The 26,606-nt window shown below is 45.5% G+C and overlaps 1 protein-coding gene across 9 annotated transcripts in view; it reads left to right on the top strand.

The window, feature by feature from the left end:
* fbrsl1 (fibrosin-like 1) overlaps positions 1 to 26,606 on the top strand; it is a 269,926-nt gene that overhangs the window by 240,157 nt on the left and 3,163 nt on the right. For 3 of the 9 annotated variants that reach the window (XM_069706609.1, XM_069706602.1, XM_069706603.1), the window contains 12 exons: positions 12,382 to 12,817; positions 13,618 to 13,880; positions 15,827 to 16,077; positions 19,599 to 19,649; positions 19,845 to 19,940; positions 21,660 to 21,731; positions 21,984 to 22,013; positions 22,314 to 22,385; positions 23,119 to 23,251; positions 24,073 to 24,156; positions 25,384 to 25,467; positions 26,295 to 26,565. In XM_069706609.1, coding sequence (XP_069562710.1) covers positions 12,382 to 12,817; positions 13,618 to 13,880; positions 15,827 to 16,077; positions 19,599 to 19,649; positions 19,845 to 19,940; positions 21,660 to 21,731; positions 21,984 to 22,013; positions 22,314 to 22,385; positions 23,119 to 23,251; positions 24,073 to 24,156; positions 25,384 to 25,467; positions 26,295 to 26,565 — 1,843 coding nt within the window. Of the gene's footprint in view, positions 1 to 12,381; positions 12,818 to 13,617; positions 13,881 to 15,492; positions 15,654 to 15,826; positions 16,078 to 19,598; positions 19,650 to 19,844; positions 19,941 to 21,659; positions 21,732 to 21,983; positions 22,014 to 22,313; positions 22,386 to 23,118; positions 23,252 to 24,072; positions 24,157 to 25,383; positions 25,468 to 26,294; positions 26,566 to 26,606 lie in introns of all 9 variants that reach the window. The other 6 variants (XM_069706601.1, XM_069706600.1, XM_069706607.1 and 3 more) reach the window with 6 other exon arrangements.

Below are 26,606 nucleotides of genomic sequence, written 5' to 3'. Positions count from 1 at the left end.
GAATGATTTCTTTTTGGAGAAAAGGGTTGATATTAATGCTCCCTTTATTGATGGCGCTAATGCTGTTTGTGCAGCCATCCTTGTCGGAAAGATGAAAATAAATAGGGGGAGCTCAGCGGAGATAAGACACGTGTTTAATTATTAATTGAGCCATTACTGACAGAGATTGCCTTTTTTGATTTAAAGCAGGAAGGCCTGCTTCAGGGACAGAAAAAGCAATTACAGAATTCCCAGCTTGCATCGCTGCTGCCCATCGTTCAACACACGCTGCAAGAGAGGAGTGAAAGGAGACAAAACGCTCCCACACACACACACACACACTCGTACACATCCTGTCACACGCCCGTGTTCCATAAATTATTTTAATTCTTCTTCAATATTTATAGCTTTTTAAATTACGATTATATTGTCATGTACTATTTATGTAGAGTGGCAGGCAGTCACAAGCCACATTACCCACAACCTCTCTGTGGCCTGGCACCTAGAAACGCTGACTGGAATGGATTGTTCGGTTTTGTATGATTCAGGAGGTGATGACAAAATGCGTCGGCTTTTACAAGACGCCTGTTTTCAAAGGCGGCCCTGATTTTCTATGCACGGCAATTAGCTGGCTTGTAAAGTCATTGCTGATATTTCAGGCTAACCTCCTGAGCACTCTGTGGCCCCTTTAGAGCACGAGTATGTCCATTAGAAAAGTGTCTGCTCTGCGCAAAGAGCTCAGTATGCATCAAATATTAACTTTGCCCCCTTAAAGAGCATTTGGTCACTGAGGTTGAGTTTCATTCTCGAAACAGAAGCTCTGTCAGATCGTCAGTGCGTTTCTCTGTCTCTTCTGTGTCAGCCTTGATACGTCAGGACGCTTGACACCTGTCAGTCAGTGCTATCAGTCCCTGTCATCTGTGTCAGTGAGCCCATGGGTGGTGATCAGCTATTGCGACAAAGAATGGGAGTCACGTTGAAGTCTTTATGATTAGCCTCCGTTGTGTGGCTCTGTGCTCATCGACTGAATATGGATTCTGCTTCAGCTGTGGGGAGGGAGCAATTACAAAATCACTACAGGCCACGAGGGACATTTAGGAGAAGTGGTCAGGGGACATGACCAGCATTTGGGCTGGCACACTCTGGGGTGTCATCGCCAAGCTGGGCTTCCCATCTCACTGTTGGTTTACGCAGAGGGCTTCACAGTGTATCAGGTAAAGCCGAAGCAAATATATCGGCCCAGCCTCTCACTGTTGTCCCTTCAGATCATCTTAAAATGCCACCTTACACCGGCCTTTCCATGCCCATGATTCCTCTCACCGACTACACCTCAGCTACTGTCAGCATTGTGTGCCCCGTACCAGAAAGAAAAGAAGAAAAAAAAGCACATGAGTTTCTGCCGTGGCTGTGGCCCGGAGGTGATACTTACACCTCAGCAGACATTTTTCGGTGCTCACATCAACTGCAAGCACACAGCAGGGAGAGATTATTCACAATGTTTGAGATATTATTCGATATGGTGATTCTCTTTAGCTAAGCCAAAACATTACAGTGAAATATAATTCAATAAATGTCTATTATAAGCAGCAGACTGGCATGCTGAACCCGCCGCCTGCAAGCAGCAGCCTTCCTGTATTCTTGTTGTCTGACTGCTTCACTAGAAACGGAGGTCTTATTGAGGGCGTATTTAGCGAGCTGATGCTGTGAGCGAGGAATCAGAGGCTCACGCAGCTCCTGCAGTTAGCTGACCAACTTGTGAAACACAGGCTGACTATCATCTCAGCACAGAAACAACACAGGATAAAATGGAGGTGGGTTACTTTTTTTTTTTTTTTTTGCTGTTTTGGTTTTTTTGGTTTTTTTTAAGAGGATGGAAGAATTTAGGATAACTCCATAGAGCAGCAGCCCTCATCACATCTGCTGTCTAATCTTAATCCTCCTCCTCCTCCTCCTCCAATGAAAACACAGCCAACTGCATTGTGGAAAGCATTTCCATTGTTTACTTATGAGAATACATGACCAACGTCTTATCACGACTGTCAGGCCTGAAATGTAAAGCGTGTCGTCTGTGATCACTCGCAGGTTTTCTTGCTTTTTAATCCTTTATTCCAAGCTTCAGTCACTCTGCCAGCGAGAGTGGGCTTCCCCCCCTCCCCCCGCCCTGTATTTGTTTGAAGATCCCAGTTCCTCGCTATGTGCATTTTAAGCTCATCTGTGTTGTGAGAGGTTCAGAGCCAATGTTGTTTGCAGATGAGGCTGTAACGCTCATTGACAAAGCCAGATGGTAGGCGATTGTGGCCAAACACGACACTTGGATAATGTACAATCACTGGCAAGGGGACAGTCGTCAGCCTAGATGGATATTACAAACATGCTTGTAATCGATTGGACATTTTGGGAAGCGGTTCACATGGGCTTATAAAGATGGAAAACCCATCGCCAGGAACAGAACGGATGTAAAATGCTTCAGATTCCATGAGAGACAAGGACATCCAAGTATCAGAAGATTGAGCCAAAGTATTCAGTGGAGAAAGGAGATGAACCCAGGAAACAAAATCCCAAATCACACACAAGCATCAGCCTGTCATATAAAGTATTTCCCAAGTATTTCCAGATGGGTGGTCCTCTCCTAGTGTTTGCTCAGCATTTCTTACCTTTCCTGCGGTAGCATATTAGCATTAATGTTTCTGTCAGTAGCTTATCAGAGCCACTCTGTCTGCAAGTGGTGGGCGCAGGCTTGGGCTAGTGCAGTAGGTTTGACGGAGGGCCGGGGTTGGAGCGGTTTGTGATATAGCGCCGAGCTAGTAGCCGTGAACTCAACACATGGTGAAAGACGTAACTCGACACGCACTGCTGAGAGAGGGCTTGTGTTCAGTCGTGTATTTCACCGGGCGTGAACGCCATTAATCGTCCCAGTGTTTGTTAACAGACAGGCGGTAATTCGCTCAGACAGAGGGGCCTGCATTCTGGCCGTTTCAGGTTTTTAAAAAAAAGGGGAAAAAAAAAAAAGGAACATGCACAGTGTGGTCTGCTCCAATATTGAAGCGGTCATCTGTTTGGCTGTTGTTTTTGGCTACTGGTGAATTCCCTGCACTGGACCCTGGCAGTGGGGCCCCTAATGGCCTCTGACTGACTGTAATACCCCATTCAGCAGAGCATGGGCTCCAACCTCCCTGACTGTTGAGTTAGTGCTGCTGTGTTGAGGGGCGAGCAGCAGGACTGGGATTTCACTGCTGTTTGCTTTGGGAAGGAGCATGAGAGATTGTTCCAATGACACAAAACCCATGGATAAATGTGTACGGGGCACTAACAGCAGCACTGACCAGGGTTACACTGATATTATGGTCTCACTCATATTTGCTTTTTTTTTTTGCAGTTTTTACAACCTGTTTATAATGCTATTTCTATCATTTAATATAAGTTTTAGTACAGCATTAGTAGCTTAAAATTAATTATGTATTACCGCACATTAATATTTAAAACAATTCATATTTTTTTAACAGTCTTTATTATTACAAGTACTTCGGGTCTATTTTCTTGAAGTACTTGGGCATAATTGGCACATAAATGTAATATTTAGACACATTTTATAACCACATGCGCTGTTTTTCCTCTTCCCAACGACTACATATGTCAAAACCTAACTGTGGCAAATTACTTCAAAATCACGACTGCCTATGTTTTCGGAAAGGATCAATATGTGGCTGTCACTATCAGTAATGATACAGCTATCATTGTATCAACATCAACTGTTTTGTGCAGGCCAAGTGCCTAAGGGCCTTGGGCTCCTTATCAGCTGTGGCACACTGTATTAGTGCGGCGGGCTGGCGTAGCACTGACCTAATCCTGGTAGCAGGTGCCACCGGAGCCGAGGCAGAGTGGACATGTTTTTCAGGGAGGATGAGCCATCTGGGTCTTGATACTTTATGGTGCTTAAAACACACTCTGAAGTGTGACACTCCCAGCACTTACCTTTTAGCTGCACACAATAATCTAAGCGCTGGCTGCTAAAGGGAGAGGAGGCTTTCAGGAGAATTTACAGGGTTTGATGTGGTGTGGAGCCTCTGCTTCGACATGGATTCATGAAACAGTCAGACACACTTGGCGGTTTGATTTTGAACTCCTTCAGTGTTGTTTTTGTCATATGCAGTCTGAAATATGTCGACCAGAAAGAAAAAGTGTGTTTGTTTTGTCTTGTTTCTGTGTTGTTGTTTTTTTTGCTTTTGTGCCAGCCAGCCTTGCTCAACACTTTTCTGGGGCCTTGTGTTGTTTTGTTTTTTCTCTTTCTTTTCTTTTTTTTTTCCCAGTGTAGTCTGTTTCATCTCACAAGCGATTTGGCTCGTTTCAGAGTCCAATTTCCCTCCTGTTTCACCGTGCAGCCCCCCACCCCACACCCCCCTCACAGACATACTCACATTCACACATTTCCCCAAACTGACACGCTGCCTTCACACTCCAAACAAATCAATTTTTCACTGCCGCACTTGGAACACGAGAGCGAAATGCGGCAGCTCATAGCAGCCCTGAAAAACGTGCAGGCTGTTGTTAATGTTCCTTGTCCACGAAAGCTCAAAGAGGCCAGATTCTCTACCTCTGTGTGTGTGTGTGTGTGTGTGTGTGTGTGTGTGTGTGTGTGTGTGTGTGTGTGTGTGTGTGTGTGTGTGTGCGTGTATGTGTGTGTGTGTGTGTGTGGCTCGGGCTCAGCAGAGATGCGATCAGACGGCGGTGGGTTCGGGTTAGCAGCAGCCCCACAGGTCAGGATCCAGGCCTTGTCTCCATTAGTTTACTTGACACAACTCGGTACCCTCTGCTCCCTCTCTCCTCTCCTCTGCCTTATTAACTCACATCCCTCTCCCTCTTTCTCCCCCCGGTCTGGGTTACTTTATCCCTCTTTCTCGGTCATGCTCTCTCCCTCTAATCAAGAATGATGAATGAGGTGCGAGGAAGGACAGCGAATGTTTGCGAACCTGATACAGCCTCCAATTGTCATTCTTCCTGCGGTGGTGGAGAACGAGGCGGTTGGGACAGGAGTGTTTTTCAGAAGGCTTTTGTTTGTGTTTGTCTAACTAGGCTCTGTATGACATCTATTTCAAACATCTCCACCTCTGTCCTCTTGAGTGTGTCATCAGCCTTGACATGTAATTTATCGACCCCCTAAAAAAAAATTCAAGTTTTCACTTTGTGATATCACAAACTTTTGACCGCTGCAAGAAAAAGGCTCGTCGCTCATACGAACGCAGCTCTTTTGGCATGTAGCCATTAGCAGGGGGGGAAATGGCAGTTCTGGTCGAGTCCTCAGCAGCTGCTGGGTCTCCATCTGTAAGCCTAATTACCCAGCAGTACCCCAGGAGCAGCTCAGAAGCAGGATCCTCCTATAGAAGTGGCATTGATTACATCAATGGGTCTATACTGGACAGTGTGTTTCCCCGGGGGCCGGCAGATATGAGAAACTGAAGCCCAAGCACTTTAATGCACACTGGGGTGCTATTTTTAAACGAAAAAGTCCACTAAGATCTTAAGACCCCATTTCATCCACCATCACTGGGAGAGAAATTTGAAATATACTGAAGATCTGCAGTTGACCAGAGAGTATATAAAATGGTAAATGGCAAATTCAGGTTTTTATTGGTCAAATTATATTTTTGATAGGCCTGCATTCATGCGAATATCGAAGGGGAAAATGCCAAATCCCTGGTTCTTGCTTCATAAATGTGAATATTTGCTGCTTTATATTATAATTAATGAAATAACTTTGAGCTTTTAAGTGTGGGTCAGACAAAAGATCATGTTTGAAAGATGTCAGATCCATCAGTAATGTAATACAGTTGTTATTTAAGGCTCTAGTGTTTAATCTTATCAACGGTGTATTTTCTGTATTGACTGAATCCTTTCCATTAACTTTGTTATTATTTTAAACTTACATATTTCTGCTGCAGCTGTTTTTTTTTTCATGCTGTGGCAGCGTAGACTGTTTTAGTGATGAAATTCCTGTGGCATGTTGTAATTTACAACATAAAAAGTTGCTCCACTGACGGGCTCTTGAATGATTAGAGAAGCAGCTCTGGACTTTGATCAGCATTGGTGAAGACAAGAAGCTCTGGTCTGTAATAACAGGATGCTTCAACATGTAAACATGACAAGACAAAGAAATGTGGTGGCTGATTGATGATTCAGCTCTCTGGCAGTGGTTGATGAGGAGAAGTTTGTTTTTAGCCGGTGCCACCTTTAGAAAACCAACCCTTGATAAAGCGAGCTGCCTCAGCATCCTTGGCTGTCACAGGGTTTTATTTGACATCATGAAAATGGCCACTGTGAATGCAGGAAGCAGGTGAGGAGCTCGGGCAGTGTCTTAGTCTAAACCACAGATTGTGATACTCGTGCGGACAAAGCCCCGTATCTGCAAAACACTTGAGGAAATGCGATATGTCGGGGAAGATGTTTGTTCTTCCCCTTTCAATGCGCTAAACTGCAACGGCTGCACATGTCAAAACAGTGAATGAGGTATGGTGAACCGTTAGGAGCTGTCAGCTTCCGATTGTTGCTTTGCTTTCAGAGTGAGGAGTGAAAACAGAGACGGAGGAGGAGGAGGAGAAGAACAACATGCAGGCTCTTTCAGCCTACTGTCATGCCACTTAAGATGTGTTGAAGGATTTTCACCCAGCCATTTCCATCCTATTGAGAAGTAATCAGCACGGCACTGAAAGATAATATTATATCCACTTAGAGGCATGTGGGCTTCATGCATGTTCATACATGAAATGAGGCTGGAAAGCAGCCCTTCTGTTTACATTGCTGAGCGCTCACTCCCTCCGTTTCTCTGCTTGGACTTGAAGCTTCCTGGCAAAAGCTCTCTGTCTTTGTGTCTCTTGCATTCTTTCTCCTTCTCTCTTTCATTCCTATCGCCTTTTCTTCCATTCTCTGTGGATTGCGAGCCAGCTGGTGGGCTAATAGAGGATGCTTTCCTGTGGGGCACCAAAGTGATACTGTTCAGGCGTTATGCGAGCTTAAGTAAAGCTGACACGCTGCTCAAGAACTACAGCCCACACTGAGCTCCACGGCAGCCCGTGGAGAGACTCTGAAAAGGTCTTAAAGGTATGGGAGACACAGGGAGGCTGCCACTGTCCTCCCACCGCTGTGCTGTGATGTGGGAAGCAGGAGTTAAGTCCTTTATTAGAAGTGGCAGGCGTTGTCTCCAGTCACCTCAATAATTGCAGCGCCACGTCCACTGCTGTAATCAATTGAGACAGCTGCTGCTGCGGCGTTCAGGTCCATCAGGCAGGCGTGTCATGCTAATTAATGAAATGATAAGGCTAGTGCTTGCAGCATTGCACAAATAACTCCCGAAGGCTCACCCCCGCTTTCTTTTCAACACAAAATTCATCCTTAAAGTTCAAATCACCCCTCCCTCCCGGTCGCTGCTTGTTGGCTGTCTGTCCGCAGCGGCTGCAGGGTAAGAAGGGTCAGCGGGGTGGGTGATGGGTCAGCGACAGTGAAAGGGGTCAAATTCCTGGCTGGCAGGGTGGGCCGTGTCAGAGGAGCCATTAGACTTGAGCTTTTCTGATAAAAGTTCCAAGATGTCCACCCTTTTATTTAGGAGAGACCCAGTGGCACTGACCTCAGACGACCCAGCTGTGTTCATAAGAAGCTGAGACTGATGGCTGTCCCAGAGCACAGGAGTTCAGCGGGGAGCAGGGGGGGATGGGGGGCAAGGAAGTAGGAGTGTGGGGGCATCCTGCACTTTATAGCCAGGGGTTAATGACGGTTTAACACTGCGTTTAGAGCACCACTGGACCATGTATGATATTAAAGGATTTGGACAGTCAACATCTAGACCTCTGTTGTTCTCTCTCACTCTCTTCTCTCCCATTCAAATTTGCCTCCCATCCACAAAATCGGCATATGCGCCGTGAGAGGTGACTGGCATATGTGTCCTGCACCATATGGCTGGAGTTTGAATTGGGATCTGATACGCACAGGAAAAAACTGATTCATCCCTCGGCTCGTGCTGCCAACTCTCTGAAATGAACATTAGGTTCCCGATTTATGCCTGGGCTTTGACTGTAAACGTGTTACAGCTTAACACCCATCCCCGTTCTGGTGCCATCCACTCCTTTGTCAGCTGCAGCAAAGACAGAGAGAAATAAGCAAAACGTGCCAGCTGTCCCCACTCTTTAGCTATCTTGGCCGGCTTTCTCCCCGTCCACTCCCCCATTAACATCTCTGAGTGATTTGCAAAAATGTCGCCTTGGCTCCCCTCGTTACCAGCTTGGAGATGCTTGAGGCAGATTAAATAGTGTGAGGGAAAGCAAGCCACTGCAAATTTCTCCTATGATTTTATTATTAGAAAGATGATTCAACACTGCTCAGCCCTTCTGTTCCTCTCATACAAAATCATTTTGTTGAAATCACCACGCCTTTATTTTATTTTTTATTTTTTTATGACTGAATACCTCACGGCAATGAAGTGTTGATTGGCAAGACTGCGGTTTCCTGCCTTCTGCCAGTATCTGTTATAGCCATCTTCCACAGTCACTCACTCGTGAGCTAAGCCCTGGCTCTGTGCAGATTGCTTGTCTAGAGAGGTACAGAAACCAAATCATTGTGAGCTCAACCGTCAAGAGCAGCAGAATATTCTGTCAACCAGAGCCAGCAGGAGATGGATCAAGGCGGCGTGCATTCTCACATACCTTCTGCACCCTCCAACGTCTTTCAGCAGATACGCTGCTGTATTTAAATATCTGTCTTTTCATGTCCTTATTTTATCAGTGCCCTGTCTGTTTATGCTTTGGCAAAGCTGTGAAGGGAGTGAACCGCAGTGTTTGCCTAGTAAATGAGAACACCCAGTGGCCTTAAGCTTCTTTTAGCCCCCGACATCCCCTCGTCATAGGGAGAATTTGCATATTGTCGTATCTAATCTGAAAAGGGTTTTTGCATACAGGTTCTGTTTCCCCAGCTGTTGTATATGCTGGCATCGGTTTCAGTGGCGAGCAGGTAATTTATGTAACACTTATTTGCATGCGCAGCAATAGCCTTCTGAGGGTTGTAGTTGGAGGCCAAATGAGGACATTCTCTAGAGCCCTCGTCTCATTCATCAGGTCGCTGGGTCCGTTTGCAGGTAGCCAGGTGTGTTTGAAATAAAGTGGCTGAAAAAAAGCTTCAAAGTGAAGGCTAGTTTTACAGCTCAAAGAATTTCAGAGCAAATGTGTGCGGTGCTTTTCTGCCGGGTTTGATTTGTGTTCTTACTTCAGAGGGGTTTCCTAGTCACAGGGAGGAGCCGTTCTTCCCTTAGATGATGACAACCAAACCTATCGTAGTCCTGCTCAGGGCCAAGCATTTCCAGACTAGTCCAAGCCATTCCAAGCCGGGCCATCTGGCTGCGTAAAGGCCACATAGGACCAGATCAGCGCCAGCTCTCCAGATGTTCCGCGGGGACAAACGGGATCACAAGTGAAGGATATCGACGGCAGGAACAGCTGTTTAGTGACACTGCGTTCACCCCGGATTCCCCGCTGGACACATCAGTCATCACCAGCAAATCGCAGCGGCTTGTTGTCCGTCTGCTACCTCGGTCCCCGCGTCCCTCCCGTGTCCGCCCCTCCAGCTCCCAAACCCGTATCACAGCAGAGCGAGGCACGTGCGCGCAAGGCGAGGCCGATTCCCCTGAGTAAGCAGGGCCACAGGAACAACTATAAAAAGATCAATACTGGGATGAGATGTCATCTGGTGAGCAGACCTGCCAAACACCCCCCTGGGGAATGTCTCTGTCCCCCGTGGTGCACTAACCCAGCTCACGGGAGAGGGGTGCCACCCCCCCACCACCACTGGGCTGCCCTCCAACCTGCCTGACTCACTCGCACCATCTGCTCAGGTTTGCAGGGGCAAGGCTTCAGGACAACACTTTTCTCTTTTTTTTTTTGTACAGACACTAGTATGGCATTTGTTTCACATGACTGCCTGTGGCTTGCCTACTGTTTTCCTCAGCATGTGATTCCAGGGAAAGTGTTATTCCATGTCCTGAGGAAAAGAAGAAGAAAACAATGCAGGATTTTGGCAGTTTGCTGAAGTGCTTGAAACTCCACCAGACAGTTCTGTGGTTTTGTGGCAATGTTTGCTGAAAAAACAGCTGATATTTTGCTGCATTCGCCCTTAGGTGACATGTGTCAGAGGCATTGCTGTGGTATTGTTACTTTGCACTCAAAATGGCTGCTGCTGGAGCACTTATTAAAAAATAATCAAAGAAACAAAGGTATTCCCGTAAACTGTTTATGCTGTTCACTCAGCACGGCAGCCTGTTTGCTGCTAAAGATGCAGGAACACCTGCAGTTTAAAGAGCTGTCACAGAGTAACGCTGTATTTATGCTTATATAACAGGAATGCATTCCAGTTTGTTGCCGTCACTTCTGAAAAAAAGGCGTTATTAAAATGATGCCTTTTGCTTTCGGCAACAAATTTTGCCAGATTTTTCTCCCTTTGCGCTGCCCTTTGCGTTGATAACTTTTTTTTTTCCGTGTCCATCTTCTGTGTTGTTCATTTGTGTGTGAGTGTCTTTCAGCTTTCTGAGTGGTTTTAATGAGCGATGTCTTGGTCTGAGCTGATATCTCACTGCCTCCATTAGAGCCCATTAGAATCATCATTAAGATAACCCGGTGCTCGCAGTGGCCCCGGCTCGCCAGCGTTAGTATGAGAATCCCCCCCCTCGATCTCCTAGTGGTCGTAGTGAGACTTCATTTCAGTATCACTTGCCTCGCATTGTGTCTGGGAGAACCGGTTGCCACGGCAACATCACCCAACGGCGACATTTCGACTGTGGATATTTGCTTCTTCGCCTCTGTTTGTCTGTCGGCGCCTGTCTCCCTGCCGTCGCCTCGAGTCTTCCTCTTTTCTCTCTCTCTCTCGCTCGCGGGAACGAGAGCCTGACAGATTAATCCGAGTCCCAGACCCCCGTAAATCTGGAGGTCTGTATACGCCTGGACCCCAGAATTCATTTGAAAATCGTGACACTTTAGCCAGCCCCAGCTCTCCCATTAATGCGAGGAGTGAGGGGAGGGGGAGCTCAGCAAATAAAAAAAATAAAAGCTCTGCCTTGCCTTTTTATTGGCCTTTTTATGGGTGTTAGGATCCTTGAAAGATTAAGCAGGCTGTTAATAGGGACTGGATATTCCATTAGCGGGCTGCATGTTGAGTTCTCACTGGCTTGACAGCAGCTCCCTGCTCTTCTCATTTTTTTTTTTTTTTGTTACCGTCGAGAGTGCCCGTGGAGCTTTTTTAATTGAGGCGCTAGTAAGCCTTCTGAGTGAAGTACTGCTGCATCTTAACTGTAGATTAGAGCCGCTAAGAGTGTCATCACCACCGGGCTCTCTCCCTTCTCCCTCTGTCTCTATCTGTCTCCATGCATGTGTGAATACCTCCATTATCAAAAAATGTTCCCGTGCATGTGCTTAAAATTAATTCCACCAGTAGCTTCCATAGCGGTAATTTTGCTATTGTAGCTGTAGCTCCACCATCTCGTCAAACTCTATTTCTTTTTTTTGCCCCATTTTGCTTTTCATTTACCTGTGAGTAAAGGTGGAAGATCACCAAACGTCTTGTCTTTTTCATTAGGATTCATAAGTGCTCTGAGATTCTCTGTCCGTGAAGGGTGTCGAGATGCTGCGTTTTCTGACACTTTTATTTTCCTGCTACAACAGCATATAATTACAGTCATTAAATTGCAACAGCCTGAGTGTGAAAAGTCGTTGTTCGGTGGAATGCTGATGAGAAAAAGCTTCTCGTCTGTTGAAAAGACCCCTGATGAATGGTAAAGACAAAGTGGTGGAGTTCAGAGTGCTTCGCTGTGGTTTCGCATATCCCCTGAAAGAACAGGAAGGGAGGATAGAAAGACGGCGTGGCAGAGAGGCCAAGATAAGGGGCCACGATCTCTCTTCACAGCACAATTGAAACATAATTATTTCATGCCAGATTGTGTGCTCAGCAAAGCCCTGAATGGGGGCCGACATTTAACTTTAATTAGCTGTGATTTATTCATACTGACTGGATCGCGGGAAGAAATTGGATCATCTGATTATAGTCAAGCATGAAAATGACCTGATTAAACACTTAATGGAACCTAGGGAGAGGGAAACAAGAGGAACCTTTGGCAGGAGACAGTGGGACAACATTATAAAGAAGGAAAAGGGAGCTATTTTCTACTTCATCTTTGAAGAACGTTGCTCACGTATGCTCCTCTGACAAGACGCCATGGAAGGGCAGCAAACGGTTATCCTTTAATGTATTATGTATTAGCTGCTTCTGAAGCAAACCAAGTAGGATAACGACTAAGATGGTTTAATTTCCACAGACAGACAAACTTTTTCAGACTGCGTTTTCACTCATTTTCCTCTCTGCTGTTTTCTCTCTTCCCAGGTGTGCCAACGAATGAGAGTCCCGAGTCCAAGACTTGTAGCTCAGCCAAAGTCTCAGGGCTCCAGCGCAGCCAGGAGCAGAGCAACAGCGAGGTGCCCTTCGCGCCTCCCGTGCCCAGCCCCACGCCGGCTTCGGCACCCACGGGCTCCCCCGCCCCCGCTGCAGCGGCGGCCCCCCCAGAGCCCCCGAGGTCGCGCCTTCCCACCCCGCCTCCTCTCAGTGTCAAGAAGGAGCAGCAACCTCCACCCCCTGTCCCCACCCCTCCCCTGCTGAGGGCGCAGCCCTACCCTCAGCCCCACCCTCCTCACCCACACCCTCCTCACCCACACTTGCACCAGGAGCCCCGTGCTTTTCCTCCCCTGCAGCACCACGCACGGCCGGTAATCAGCCACCAAGTGCATCACCCGCTGCAGTACAACAGCCTCCACGACATCAGGTAAATTTGTTAAATGCACGTATTTTATTACTGCGGCAGAGATCCACTAGAAATGGCGTCCCACTAACAGTTAAGAGTAAAACCCTGCCTAAAACACACACACACACTGGAGCTGTAATAGTGGCAAATTCGGCAGCCGGCGGAGATCGGTGTGTAAGACCACCAGAGATCTCAGTGCAATAACAATGAGGGAGCAGAAATTCAGCATCCAGGGAGCTGTCTTCACTTTCACTGTTTCGCCTTTTGTACCTGATCAGGGTTTTACGTTGCAGACGCCACCACTTTCCTTTAATGTGTTTCTGAAAGACTGTTGGAAGGAGGGATAAAATAACCTTCAAGAATGCACAATTTTACATGTAACTTATACAATGTACAATTAATATAATGTGTCCAATATACAATTTTACTGTATATTTCACACAGTATTGACTGTCGTCATGTGGATATTGATTTCCCACCTCACAAACCTGCAATAACCAGCTGTCAGATTTACTGTTTTTCATTGAGCGGCGCGGCAGTACATGCAGCATCGCCGACTATTTCCCATTCCACCTCAACCTTCTCACCTTAATTCAATATCAGAAGGGTTATAAGAAAAATCATTCTTATGTTGTCAAAGCAAAGTGTCAAACATATCATCAGTGCAGCTGAACTAACACTGCGCTACCGACAAAGAAACACGTATACATTCTGACCAAACTCTATATGATTTAATAAAACACGGTATGTACATAATACGTAATTCATTTATTATTATTTTAATGAAGAATGTTGTATGTTTTTTTCTGTTAAATCTTCAGCCACAGGAGCAGTCCATTGGGTCTTCCCAAACAACACTTGCCCCCCTCCCCTCATCACCACCACCTCAGTGGGCTCCCGTCCTCGGCCCCCTCCTTGCCTCTCTCCATAGCCAACCTCTCTACCTCGCACTATTCCTCCCTACGGAGTCCGGCCCATCGCCATTCGGCCATGTTTGCAACCCCAGCCACACTGCCGCCACCACCGACCTTACCGACCAATAGCTTAGTGGTGCCCGGGCACCCTGCCGGCACCCCCTACCCAGGTAAAGCCGTGCTCCTCAAATGCTACATGATAGCGTCAGTGCAGACATAAAGACACATGGTAGCTCTAGAAGGACCAACGCTGGCTTTCACTGCTGCTCCTATTTGATATGATATTTATATAACACATTTTGACAAAATTACAAACAGGGATAACATTTATTGTAATAATTTCTGACATTTCTTTATCGGGAGTGTCTCTATTAAACAGATTTCGGACCTCTTAAACTTGTAACTTCCTTTTAACTACATCTTTAAATACGCGTCTGAAACATTGTATGTCCATAGTATCTTTACATTCTGAACACAGGCCATGTAAAAGTTTGTATGCTTTCTACTGTGATGGCCACTTTATGTTCCAGCATATATTTTACATTCAGCTGTAGAAGAATTGGCTGCACAGCTCCTCTGTATTCATTACAAATATTTACATGCATAAACTCCTGCAGTTCCAGTGTATTCTAACTGGATGACTAGTCTTCAATGATGTCACTAAATTTGTTAAACAGTGTTGAAGCTAGTCAAGTGTTCATGTATGATTTGCTGATCTGGTAAGTGCTCATTTATTAAAATCTTTGACTAATTTATCCTTCGATATAGTGCAGAGTAGGTTACATCCAAGCTCATATTTTTATATATTTATATATCTTAAATTTCTAAATGTATGTATGTCTCTCCTTTACTGATTTTAAAAGAGAAGGCTATTTCAATGTACAAGGTGGCACTGACTGCCTTTATTGTGAAAGGAAAACACATTTTGGTTAATAAGAGCTTTGTCTTGTGATGAAAAGATTGCTTTAAGTTTCTTTTCCGATTCCATTACTTAAAATTATGTCAACAATTCCTTTACGTAGTGAATACTAAATGAAAATTTTGAATGTCTCTCTAAAGCACTGTGTATAGCACATGGGATACTAATAACACAGTAGACAATAGGAAACCACTTAGGGCTCTGTCCTGGAGGTTTCTATAGTTGTCGATATCAGGAATGCAGCCCATTTAATCCAGCAGCTACTGATAACCTCAAATAACCTCATAAATAATTTGAAATATTTCGAAAAGGGCTCGTATGAAAAATCACTCTTGGGCAAAACAGATTGGAACAGAATCTTAAATGGAAATGTCTGGTCTTAGGGTCCCTGGTTGAGAACACCATGAATCAGTATCTCAGATGGACTGTATTTATAGTGGCCCAGAAATTTGTAAAATGTCAAACGGTCACTGTAGGAGGGAGTGGATGCGTCACTGGAAAATGTCAGCTAACAACTGGACAGCCATCACAGCTGGAGACATCTTCGGAGTACTGAAAGCAGCACTTTACCAGTCATATGTTGAGAAATGATGCACTTAGGCTGAGCAACCTCAGCAACCAGAATTAAGCTTTCTTTTGCCAACAACATGTGATTTATAACTGTTTAATTATATGCTCAACAATTTCATCAAAAGAGGCAATTTCATGCTGCAAAATTAGAGAGGAAAAAAAAACGTCTCCAGCGATGATGGGTGTCTCCAAAATATGTCATAAATATGCCAGTTGTGCATTGACTTTCTAATAGAGGGCAAGAGTGTGTGTGTTTTCTGCTGGGATGACTCTTGGTTCTCTCTTGTCTTTAGATACCAGCCTGTTGATATCATTCAACCAACCAATCATGTATTGCCAGCCTCATTCGGGGATTCTGATTGGCACATTGTCACAGGCAACTCTCTTACCACCACCAATGAGTCCCCACGTAGAAAACCCTCACAGCATGAGCTGGAGAAACAGAGAATGCCAGGTGACTATTTTCTTTCTTCTCTTCTACCCTTGTTGTGAAGACTGACTGGGCGCCCGTGCCTTTTTTTTTTCTTGTGTCCCCCCCTTCCCTCCCCGACCCCTGTTTTCTTTCTTTCTTTTTTTTTGTTTTTTTGTTTGTTTTTTTTTTGTTCCCCTCGCTCTCCTTTCTTGCAGAGCATGACCTCCTGAGGCAGGAGCTGAACAACCGCTTCCTGGTTCAGAGTTCAGAGCGGGGCCGGGGGCCCTCCGCCTCGCCGCTGGCCCCCGTGTCACTCCTGAGGGCCGAATTTCACCAACACCAGCACATGCACCAGCACCAACACACCCACCAGCACACCTTCACGCCCTTCCCCGCCAGTCTGCCCCCGGCCGCCATCCTCACCCCGCCCACCGCACCCCCCATGGTGCGTACCCAAGCCAGAAATGTGAGGATAAGTAAAAAATAAAAGCTCCCACAACTTCCCACCAACTCGCCTGTCACCCCACCCGATCTCCTCTTCAATCAACTCCTCCCTTTTTTATTTCTTTACCCCCGAAATTTACCAAATATGTCCCGTAGCTGCAGGAACTCCCCCCGCCCCCCCTCCCCTTCCAGAAATATGACACATTCAGTTTGAATTTTGCTCTTTGATTTCTGCAGACCGTCCTGCTGACAACAAACAGGGAAGTTCTAATTGGCTCCGCTTTAATAAGGGAAAATGCTGGGCTGATACGGCTCACTGGCTGCCACCTCCCGTTACACAAACACACACACCAGCAAGTCCACAAGTCTGTCCCAGATACAAGCTACTTGTCGCTGATGTCGGTCAAATCCAACCAACTACATAAATTCTTTCATGCTCTGCAACTTCCTCAACCAAAATGGAATTACATTTAATTGTACGTCCACTTTTCATCGAGGCCGTTGTCTGATTCATGGCCTGTCCGCCAGCCGGCTGATTACCAAATTTCATTTAAACTGTTCTTAACTCTCACATAGATTTTGCTGTTCGGTTATTGCTGATGATCAAAAAGGGAGATTGCCTGAAGGCAGGCTTTTCAATTGTTTGCATATGGATGTGTCTTAAATGGTTTTAAATGTTTTCATTTGCCTGTCCACGAAGAGGAACAACGGCACCATCAAAGAGATCCGAGTGTGTGTGTCTTGAGTTTGCGTGCGTGACAGTGCATTCCTGCAGACGTATGTGTGTGCGCACAGCCCCAACGGCAACCAATACTTTCCAATGACAAATTCAAAGCTTTGCAGTCAGTCAGATGACTTCATTGCGGATAGAGGGTGGGGGGAGGGAGGGTGGGGGGGTGACATCACCGTGAAAATGTTTTGATAATGTTTCTAATTGCTTCCGTGCTTTGACTGCCATCAAGGCTGAGGGAGAGAGGAGGTGGGGAGGGTGGGGGGGGGGGGTTCAACACTGGCAGCTCTCAGATTAGCACAGTGGAAAAAAGGGTTATGACTATTCATCCATCATTTCAAATGCAGAGCAATCTCTGACGGTCGATTAAGACGGGTCCCCATTTGTAGCTTTTTGGCATTAGTCTAATAGATCTAATCCATCATGTCACGACTTCTGATTAAGAGCCTGTGGTCCCATTAAGGCCGCGCTCCGAGATTATCCTCATCCTGTACATTAGAAATCAAAGCTCTGGTATTTACGGCGCGGTCTCGGATAAGTATGGAAAATGTTTCGAATGTTTCTCAGCCTACACACACGTGCTGTTATCTGGTGTTCATTACTGACATGGTAGGAATTATATACACCACTCAGTCCTCGCTTTGAAGATGAAAGAGGCGATTTTCTCCATCTCACTAATTCTGGCATTATGATGTACACACCCGCCATCTCTTCTTCTGTTGTTTCAGTTGGATTTGAGACTGACATTCGTGTCTTCTGCTGTTGTTGTTGTTGTTGTTGTTGTTGTTTTGGTGTTATTGTTACTTAACTTATGCCTTCTCCCCTCACCTCCCCCCTCTTCCCTCCCTCATTCCCCACAGTAACAATGCTGTTTTTCTCCTCTATGGTGGTTGCTTAGAGATGCAGCAGTAATGATGATGTGGTGGTTCTTTTTACTGTTTTTTTCATGAATAGAAACACCAAGTATTTCCCAGTTGTGCACCCTCTCTCTCTTTCTCTCTCTCTCTCTCTCTCGCTCTCTCTCTCGCTCTCTCTCTCTCCCTCCCTCCCTCTCAGTTTTATTTCCTCCTGCTCTCTAGACGCCCCATGTCATTTCAACTATGTAACAGCCCTTGGCTAATGGCTGTAATTAATGAAATTATGAAGCCTCTATATTTGTTTATTGTTCTACGCCCTCAAGCAGCTGGCTTGCCAAATGGCAGCACTGAATGCCCGCCCCTTCGCCCCTGCCATGTCTTTGGACAAGGAATATCCTTAATTGTTAGAAGATGAAATATCAAGCTTTAATTAGCTAAAGCTGTTTACTATAAACCTGTGACAGCCACCATAAATTATTAGGGCACGAGTTTGTGTTTTTTCTTTTTTTTTTTTTTTTAACAAGGCCATAAACCGGCCAAAAAAAACCTTTTCCAGTGTTAGACATTAAACAGGCCGCGCCTTCAGAGATGCAGAGGAGCTGTTTAATGAGCTCGGAAGCTGGCGTGGCGTTTCCTCTCAATAAGCTGTCTGTCTTTGATTTGGGCCCATTATCGTCCTCAAACAGGGCCGGCAGCAGCAATCGCTGCCGTTTTCCGTGCAGATGTGAATGGCTCCGCTTCACCAGAGAAACCCCTGACCCAAACCCGGCGTCTCCACCAGCAGCTTAGCCAACCCTGCACCCGCTACCCCTCCCCCCTCCCCCTCCAACCACCCGTGTCGCAGCACGCGCGCACACAGAAAATCTGATTCATACCCATTCATTTTCCCGTTTTATGTAAACCCAAAACATCTGCGCCTGCCAAGAGAGCTTTGTGAAAACACTCGCAAAAAGTACCTGCAAATGGTTTGTGTATTTGTGGACTCGGAATAAGTTACTGTCACTTGTAATTAGCCGTTTTCAAAATAGAGAAGCAGTATTGGCCAGAGAACAGAAACACAAAGTTCCCATTCATACACAGGGCAACGTTCTCCGTTCTCTCTCTGCCTCCTGTCCTTCTCGGCTTACTGACTAGATTCACATGTGTTCAGGGCATGGTGGAAAACATTCTTTACCATAACCACACAGTTTTCATATGGTAAATTCCAGTTGAAATGATTGTGATACGTATAAGCTCTGCCACAAAAAGGTTTCCTCACACCAGTTTACCGTGTCGAGATGGACAGTCAGTCAGATTTGTCTTAAATTACCCCCGAAGTGTTGCAAATGTCATCTACTCAAGTCATTTTCAATCATATAAGAGAGACTGCTCACACAGGCTTCATACATTATGTCCATAATTTTATGCACAGCAAAAGCTAAAAAACAGCTATATGTCTCCATGTACTCCCTCCCCGCCTATACCATCGTGGCTTGTTATAAAAAAATAAAAAATAAAATTTTTTAAAGTCATAGCAGTCAAAAGCAATTAGATTCACATTTCTGCAAATTTTCCAGTGAATAGAAGCAACTGGTCTGGTTTTAAAAGGGTCTGATCCCTGAGCTGGGCCTCCACGCCCAGTGTCTGTATGCTCAATTGGAAAATCATGCAGGCTGTCTTCATCTTGGCAGTCTGCTGAAGCGCTCGTATTGTTCGCGATTTAACTGCCTATCTGACCGTGCTGTTTAAGTAAACCCATGACCAGTGCAAGCCAGCTGCTTTACCCTGGGGCTTATTCTTCTGGATCCAACCCGGCTTATTACCCAGTTACAGATGTTGATCATGTGTTTTGTTTTTGTAATGTAAAAATAATGAGACGTTATTATTAAAGAAGGCTTTTGCATGAAGGATTGTGGTAGAGAAGATCTTTTTCTGGGCTTTGGTTTCCTAATTCTTTTCTTTTCTTATCTTTTCCAGTTCGACAAATACACCCCCAAACTGGACAATCCCTTCATCAGACATTCAAACGTGAGTTTCTTTTAGTCATCCTTATCTAAATGTGTTATTTGCATTTGGCAAATCAAATATTTGACATATTTGAATGTTGCCATGACAGCATTTATCCTGGCTTTGTGTGTGCGTATGCTTGAGTCCTGTACGTATCTCTGTATGATTTTTGTTTTGTGTCTTTCTGTGTCTCCCATCCTCCTCTTTACTCCCCAGTTCTTCCCCTCCTACCCCCCAACCATGCCAGGCATGCCCCCGCTGCTCCCACACTCAGGACCCTTCAGCTCGCTGCAAGGAGCCTTCCAGCCCAAGGTCAGACCCACACCCCTACCCTCCAGCCCATGAGCTATACGAACAGGCAGAGAATTTACACAAGCATGGGCACAAAAGAAGTCACACAAGCATGTACACAGTTGAAACAAAATCACGCACAAAAGCCTCACCAACATTTTAAGATGCAAGTTGACTGTTTTGTTCTTCATAAGATGACATTCATTCAAGTGGAGTCACCGTTTGTCAGAGTAAAAACAAGTGAAATTCTCACTGATATTTGGCACCGAATGGATCAAAAAGGCTGTGCACGCTTAATGTACGAAATGTATTAAAGGAATAAGGAGCACAGTTTGTGGACATGGTCAAATCTGATAAATGGCATATTGCATGGTAAGAGCTCTCACCCATGGGTTATTGTTTTCTCACCATAAAATAACCCAATCATTTAGGTGAAAAGCGCAATGCTGCATTTTTGGTTAGGATGAAAACCACTGCGGTATCAAAAAATGACACAAAATATGTGTCATTAAAGTAATATCCTAGAAGGGTGTATTAACAGAGACAATGACAAACCAAATGTTACACATTACACTTAACTACCATTGTATGTTTACCAAAGAAAACCCATCATGCTGTCTGTTTGGGGTCACAAAAGCGTCACATCTAAAATCATTATAATACCCAATCAGACTTGACTGGACCTGAACTAGCATCAGATATCCGTGCTGAGCTGAGCCATGACAGGCCATGCCAAAGATGAGAAAGCGATGTGTGTCTGTTTAGGAGGGAAGATGCAGGGGGATGTGGAGGCGTGGGAGGGTGGGAGTCTGTCTGGCAGATGCTCAGAGCTGTGACCTGGAGTAAGCCACCAATCAAAGCTGGCCTAAATCTGTTGGCCCTATTCCCAGTGGGCTCCGTTGTGGAGGGGCCCTTTTGTCGAAGGCCCCTCCAGATGGTTCAAGGAACACTCTTATGCCTCCAAAGCCCCTGCTAAGTATTCTTATAGATGAGGAAGGGGGTGGGTGGGGTGGGCTTGGGATGTATGTTTGTTTGTGGGGGGGTGGTGAGAGTGGGGGAGGAGGGTGCTGCCAGCTCACCCTGCAGAATCATCCCATCCCCGATGTAGGGACAGACTAATGAGGCTGATCTAGTCGGTTGCACTCCGAAGACTTAAAGAGAAATGAGAAGATCAGAAATGTGTTGCTGCGGCACGGCTTGGCGCCCGAAGCATCATTGCAAATTTATCTACATCAGCTTTACGCCAGCAGTCGTAGCGGATTATAGAGCTATAGTGCTACTGTGGAAGGATATGGGTTGAAAGCGATGCTGGCATCATGAGCTGGAGGATCTTCTAGTGGTTTTAGAACAGAATCATTTTTTTTTTTTTTACATGATTCATCTGTATCTGCAACACGGACGCATAAGATTTAGTCCCATAATAATAGTTTGTTTGTGAGGACATAATAGTTGTAAAAGTCAGTTTTCACTTTTACTATACTCATTCTTATTCATTCTCTAAGGGGGGTATTTAAAAAAGAATCAAATGAAAAATGCAATTAAAAGTACTATTATAAGATGCCTCAGAGCTCATTTGAGAATTATTATACGAGGTCAGTTCTTTTTGCATAAGAGATATGATGTATTCCGTTTTTTTGTGTTTTTTTTTTTCTCACTCTTCATAGATATTACATACATGTTTTAACAACTTCATATTGGATTGATCGCCATGTATCTCCTCTCTGTCTCCCTCTCTGTCAGGCGTCTAATCCCATCGACGTGGCAGCACGTCCTGGAGCAGTACCTCACACACTCCTACAGAAAGATCCGCGGGTAAGCATGAGGCCGATATCATCCCAGCCAGCCGGCTCTGGCTCCGGCTCCTTCTGGTGAAAACCACCCTCATGTAGTGCATATGTGTGTCATACAGAGACGCGAATGCATCTCTCCTCATGCATCACTCTGCACGCATGTATCCAAAGTGCCTGAAAAGATGGATATACATTTTTACATGATGATGATGATGATGATGATGATTATTTATCTTTGTTGTCGAGGATAATGATTATCTGTTTGTCCATACAGATAACAGATCCATTCAGGACATCTGTTAGGGTAAGTCGATGCCTTGTTAAATGCTTCATCTCTCTGGCCAGGCCACAAAGTCTAAAACCACAAATTCTTCGATAATTCACCATCATCAAATGCTGGGCTTTTTGCTGCATTTAACTTTAGCTTTGAGGTCTGTATTGGGTTAAAGTCAGGGTTAGATTTTTCTCAATCCGTTGCCTGGTTGAAAAATTCTGACGAGTTCCCGCTTTGTAGTTTGGCCAGAAAGTCTCAATGCCAAAATCCATTTTTAGCTCCCCATATCAAAGCCAGCAGGCTAACCTCAGTTTCTCTCTAAATTTTTAGAAACCTGGCAAGTGGTGCGCAGTGCATGTCCAGATCGCATGGCAGATCTACCACCACCAGCAGAAAATGAAGGTGCGTGAGACGGATAACGATGTCTTGCAGGAGTCTTGTTGTCATGTAAAACCAGATACACTATATTGGTTATGGAGTAATTACCCAAATATTTTATTTACTGAATACACAGTAGGGCTCATTCATGTCATAGTTGTATCTCTACCTGTAGAATAATCTAGAATCGTGTTACAGAGAGACCATGTGGGTGGGAAACAGAAGGCTGTAAAAAAAACGAACTACAACAAAAATGATGTCTCCTCTTGTCAAGTCTTCTTTCTTCGAGTGTTTCTTTAAGTAACACTCTCCAAAATACAGTATTAAGGTTAGAGGCTGCATTCATGGCTCTCTCCATCTGACAGATCATGGACCACATTTACAGCAATAGTTGTACTGACCAAAATGCAACAAGTGAACAGTGTGGAGATCCTCCTCTCACTGACAGAGGACGGTGTGGCCTCGCCATGGAGATCCTCTGCTAATGGCACTAGCCTGACAGCGTCAGTCCTTCTTGGGCCCTGAACTCCCCGTTACTAAGGATTTAGTGTCCCTAATCAGCTTACATATATTTGTTATAACACAGCTGGCCCGAATTGGCGACATGGAGCCATTGTTGACGTGTCTGTCCTTCTCTGATCTCTCACCCAGTGTAGCCGAGGATAAATCCCACTCACTCTGTTGTTAGAAAATGTTTGGTGCTGTTTCCTGCCGACCGAACTTTCTTTGTCTTTGTCTCGGCCTCTCTCAACTACAGCAAATGCAGCTGGACCCTCACAAACTAGACATGAATGGGAAGCTGGACCTGTTCAGTCGACCCCCAGCCCCAGGAGTCTTCCCGGGATTCCCTTACCCTCATGACCTGGCACGACCCCTCTTCTCCTCCACAGGTCAGTCCGGTGTCCCCCAGTATCCGTCTGCGCCCTCCACACGAACGCAAATCCTTTAAAACACTCATATTATCCCATTCTCAAAGCCTTTCAGTGCCAATTTTTTTTTCTTTATGCAAATGAGTATTCATAACTGCATGTAAAAAATAAACCTGAAATGAAATGGCATTGGGTTTTTTTTTCCCACTCATGCAATGTTCACTTAATTATAGTGCTTTCGTAGCAAATGTTTTGCCAGTAAAGGGAGACAGATATGTCTATGAATATGCATGACTCTCAGTTCGGTAATTGACTGATTTGCCCTGCGTTGGAGGGCAACAGAGAGGAGAACGGCCTTTGACTGGTAATTATGCAGTCGTGTGTCAGAGGCACTCCTGTAATTGGTTCTTTTATTAACAATTCATGGAATATGGGTGATGGTAACCATGTTTTGTGGAAGAGGCCAGCTTGTTGCACATTCAGGAAATGACCTCACTGAAGCTGCTATAGATTCACACACAAACATGGAACAGCTGCAATAAAAGCAAAGTATAATTTGCTGATTTACTTTCTGGCATCACTCATCTCTGAACTAATTTACCTTGTACTCATATTCAACAAGTTTGTGATGCTGTGGCAGATATATTTGTTGATATTTACTCATATTTACATTTTATTCCCTGGTTAATGACAGGGTCAGAAGTCTGATTGATTTTAATGGAGAATAATTATGGCTTGCTTCCACATGGTCCATTAGAGAGTTTATTGTTATCTGATTTTATAATAATAATAATAATAATAATAATAATAATAACACCATTCCATCCTCTCTGTTCTGATAGGCTCCGGACACCCAGCTCCCTCTCCATATGGCCACGCCCCCCACCCCAGCGGCTTCCTGCCTCCTAGCCATTTGGCAGGTAAGTGTAAGTAACCCCAAGTTTACAATTTCTTTATACATTTGTCTACTCTTTCTCTCTTTCACTCTCTCTATTTTTTGCACACATGTTTCAAACACACTACGAGCAACCAGATATTTCTAGTTTTGATCTCAGGTTCATTTCGAGGTTAATGTAGTATCCAGTTGGCCGCAGCCGGCTGCCGCACTTCGTGAGCAAACTCGTAGTTTACGGTAATGGAGTGTGTAGCCGTCCTATAATCAGCCCGTATGATTCATAGGGCAGCCCTTAAATAACTCTGTCTGGGGTTATTAAAGAGGACGTAGTTTCCAGCCTCCAGACCTAGATGTCATCTCTCATTTGTTTGGACTAACTACACACAGCGCAGCAACACGTATGACACGATTTTCTATGAGCTTGTAAAGCAGATTTTGTAATTCATAAGAATAACGGTGGGTAGTTCATGTTGTTGGATTGCTGTGTGCGTTTTAATGTTTTTATTTTTCATTTATTTTCCACTGTTCTGTCTGAGACACTGTTTGGGTTGAGAGTGGCGAGTTGATGTCGTGGAATAAGCCCTTCAATCAATCCATTTGTGCTTATGAATACATGGTGCACTGAGGAGGAAGATTTAGCCGACAAACGTTTCCCATCGGGGGAATTCATGTGTGAGGCCGAGGAGATTTCTCAATTGTTGTCTTTTCTGATATGTTAACAAGCCCCAGAACTAAAAAAAAAAAAAAATCATTGAACCCTAATCTGTTAATGCGTTCTGCGTTTCCTGGTGGATTACTGCTGATTTAACACGGGACTGCAAATTATCAGTTGATGAAGGTTGTTCATCGACTTCTCAGGGTAAATATTTGTGTTACTGTTGGAAATTTGGAGACTGAAGTCCATCACACGCCGATTCCCCAGTTAAATCATTGCGCTCCCTCTAGCCTAATTTGTTAGAGCTCCTAAATCCCCTGTCCTTCCACAGTCCATTTTCAGCTCCGCTCCAAATTCCCCCATCAAGCAGTGTAGGTCCACGAGCCATAGCAGGGTCAGAGACACTCCACTCCAGTTAGTGGCAGTGAATCCAGCATCCAGGCTACCTGGCCACTGCAGGATTACCAGGCAGAAAGCTCGGGTGGCAGCGCTGAAAAACCACAGCTCGCTTGTAAGAGAAAAGACGAGTGGAATGGGTTGGTGTTGGGGTGAGCACCGCTAGCCAGCCCCCCTTTTTGCTAATCCCTGTTTGGCATTTTGCAGATCCTTTCAGTCGCTCCAGTTCCTTTGGCGGCCTCGGCAACCTTTCAAGCAGTGCCTTCGGAGGATTAGGCAACCCCTCGCTTGGTAAGCGCTGGCCCCCCTCTCCTCCTCCTCCACCGCTCCCCCCTTCAATCTGGCCCCTGTGGCCAGTAACAGAACAGAGTAGAGCAGCGTTAGACCACAGGGAGAGCCAGGAGGGGAGGAAACTAAAACAAAACAAAAATCAAGACACTTATCTCTAGTTTCTGTGTCAAAACAGCCCTAGCACAGGGAGGCCCAACAAGGCAGCACAACACACCACAGCAAACCTCCTCCCTGCCTCCACTTCATCTACCAACCATGTCCCCAACAGCCTGGCTTTAATCTGGCTGCGCTGCTGCCAACAGGCACTCTCAGGTCCGCTGTTTGGTGGCAATTCATCTATTAATTATTTGACAAGCCCCTTCTGCACCACCATGGAGGGCTTTCTCTTCTCCCTCTGGGTCTTCCTCTCTATGCCTTTTCTCTCTTTCTCTTCATCCCTCCCATTTTCGTGTGCCAAATCGGTCACCCTGTTGTGAAAATGGATGTGATTGGAATAGACATGCCGTGGAATGCTAAGGTCTCCCTTGGCTTTTCACAGCCCTCAACTCCAGAGGGCAAGTGAGTCTCCCCTGTTCATCCGGTGCAGAGGAGGGGGGGGGGGGAGAAGCCCTTTAGTCCAAAAACAAATGAGTAGAGTCTTTTTTTTCTGTGGTGGGGGGAGCCATTAACCTCTAACTCTTTCAAACAGCTTCAGTGAGAGAACCTCCAGAGACAAAGACAAAAGCAGCTTTTGTTGTCGAGTCTTTCTCATCTTATGTGTCCTCAAGAAGGTTTTGTGCCCAATTAACTTACAGTGGGTCCCACGCCTGTCTCCTTCTTCCCTTCAGGGTCCAACAGTGTGTTTGGCACCAAGGAGGGGCCGGGAGGACTGCCCACGTTTGGCAGCCCCCACCACGACACCTGGAACCGACTCCGACGCACCCCGCCTTCCTTCCCCACACCGCCGCAGTGGCCCAAAACCGCAGATGCTGAGAGAAGCAGCTCCGCCAACAGCCACGAGAGAGAGCGAGAGAGGGAACGGGAACGAGAGAGGGAACGGGAGAGGGAGCGAGAGAAAAGAGACTCATCCATCGGTAAAGAGGAGAAGGAGAAAGACAGGTGAGGTTTTTGTTTTTTTTACCTGATTTTTTTTTTTATAT

The sequence above is a fragment of the Brachyistius frenatus genome, unplaced genomic scaffold, assembly GCF_029030835.1.
Source record: "Brachyistius frenatus isolate BFR_SWC_R1_liver_20210118 unplaced genomic scaffold, ASM2903083v1 Contig_64, whole genome shotgun sequence".
Taxonomy (NCBI): Eukaryota; Metazoa; Chordata; class Actinopteri; family Embiotocidae; genus Brachyistius; species Brachyistius frenatus.
The sequence above is the reverse complement of the archived record's forward strand: the minus strand, read 5'-3'. Positions and strand labels throughout refer to the sequence as shown.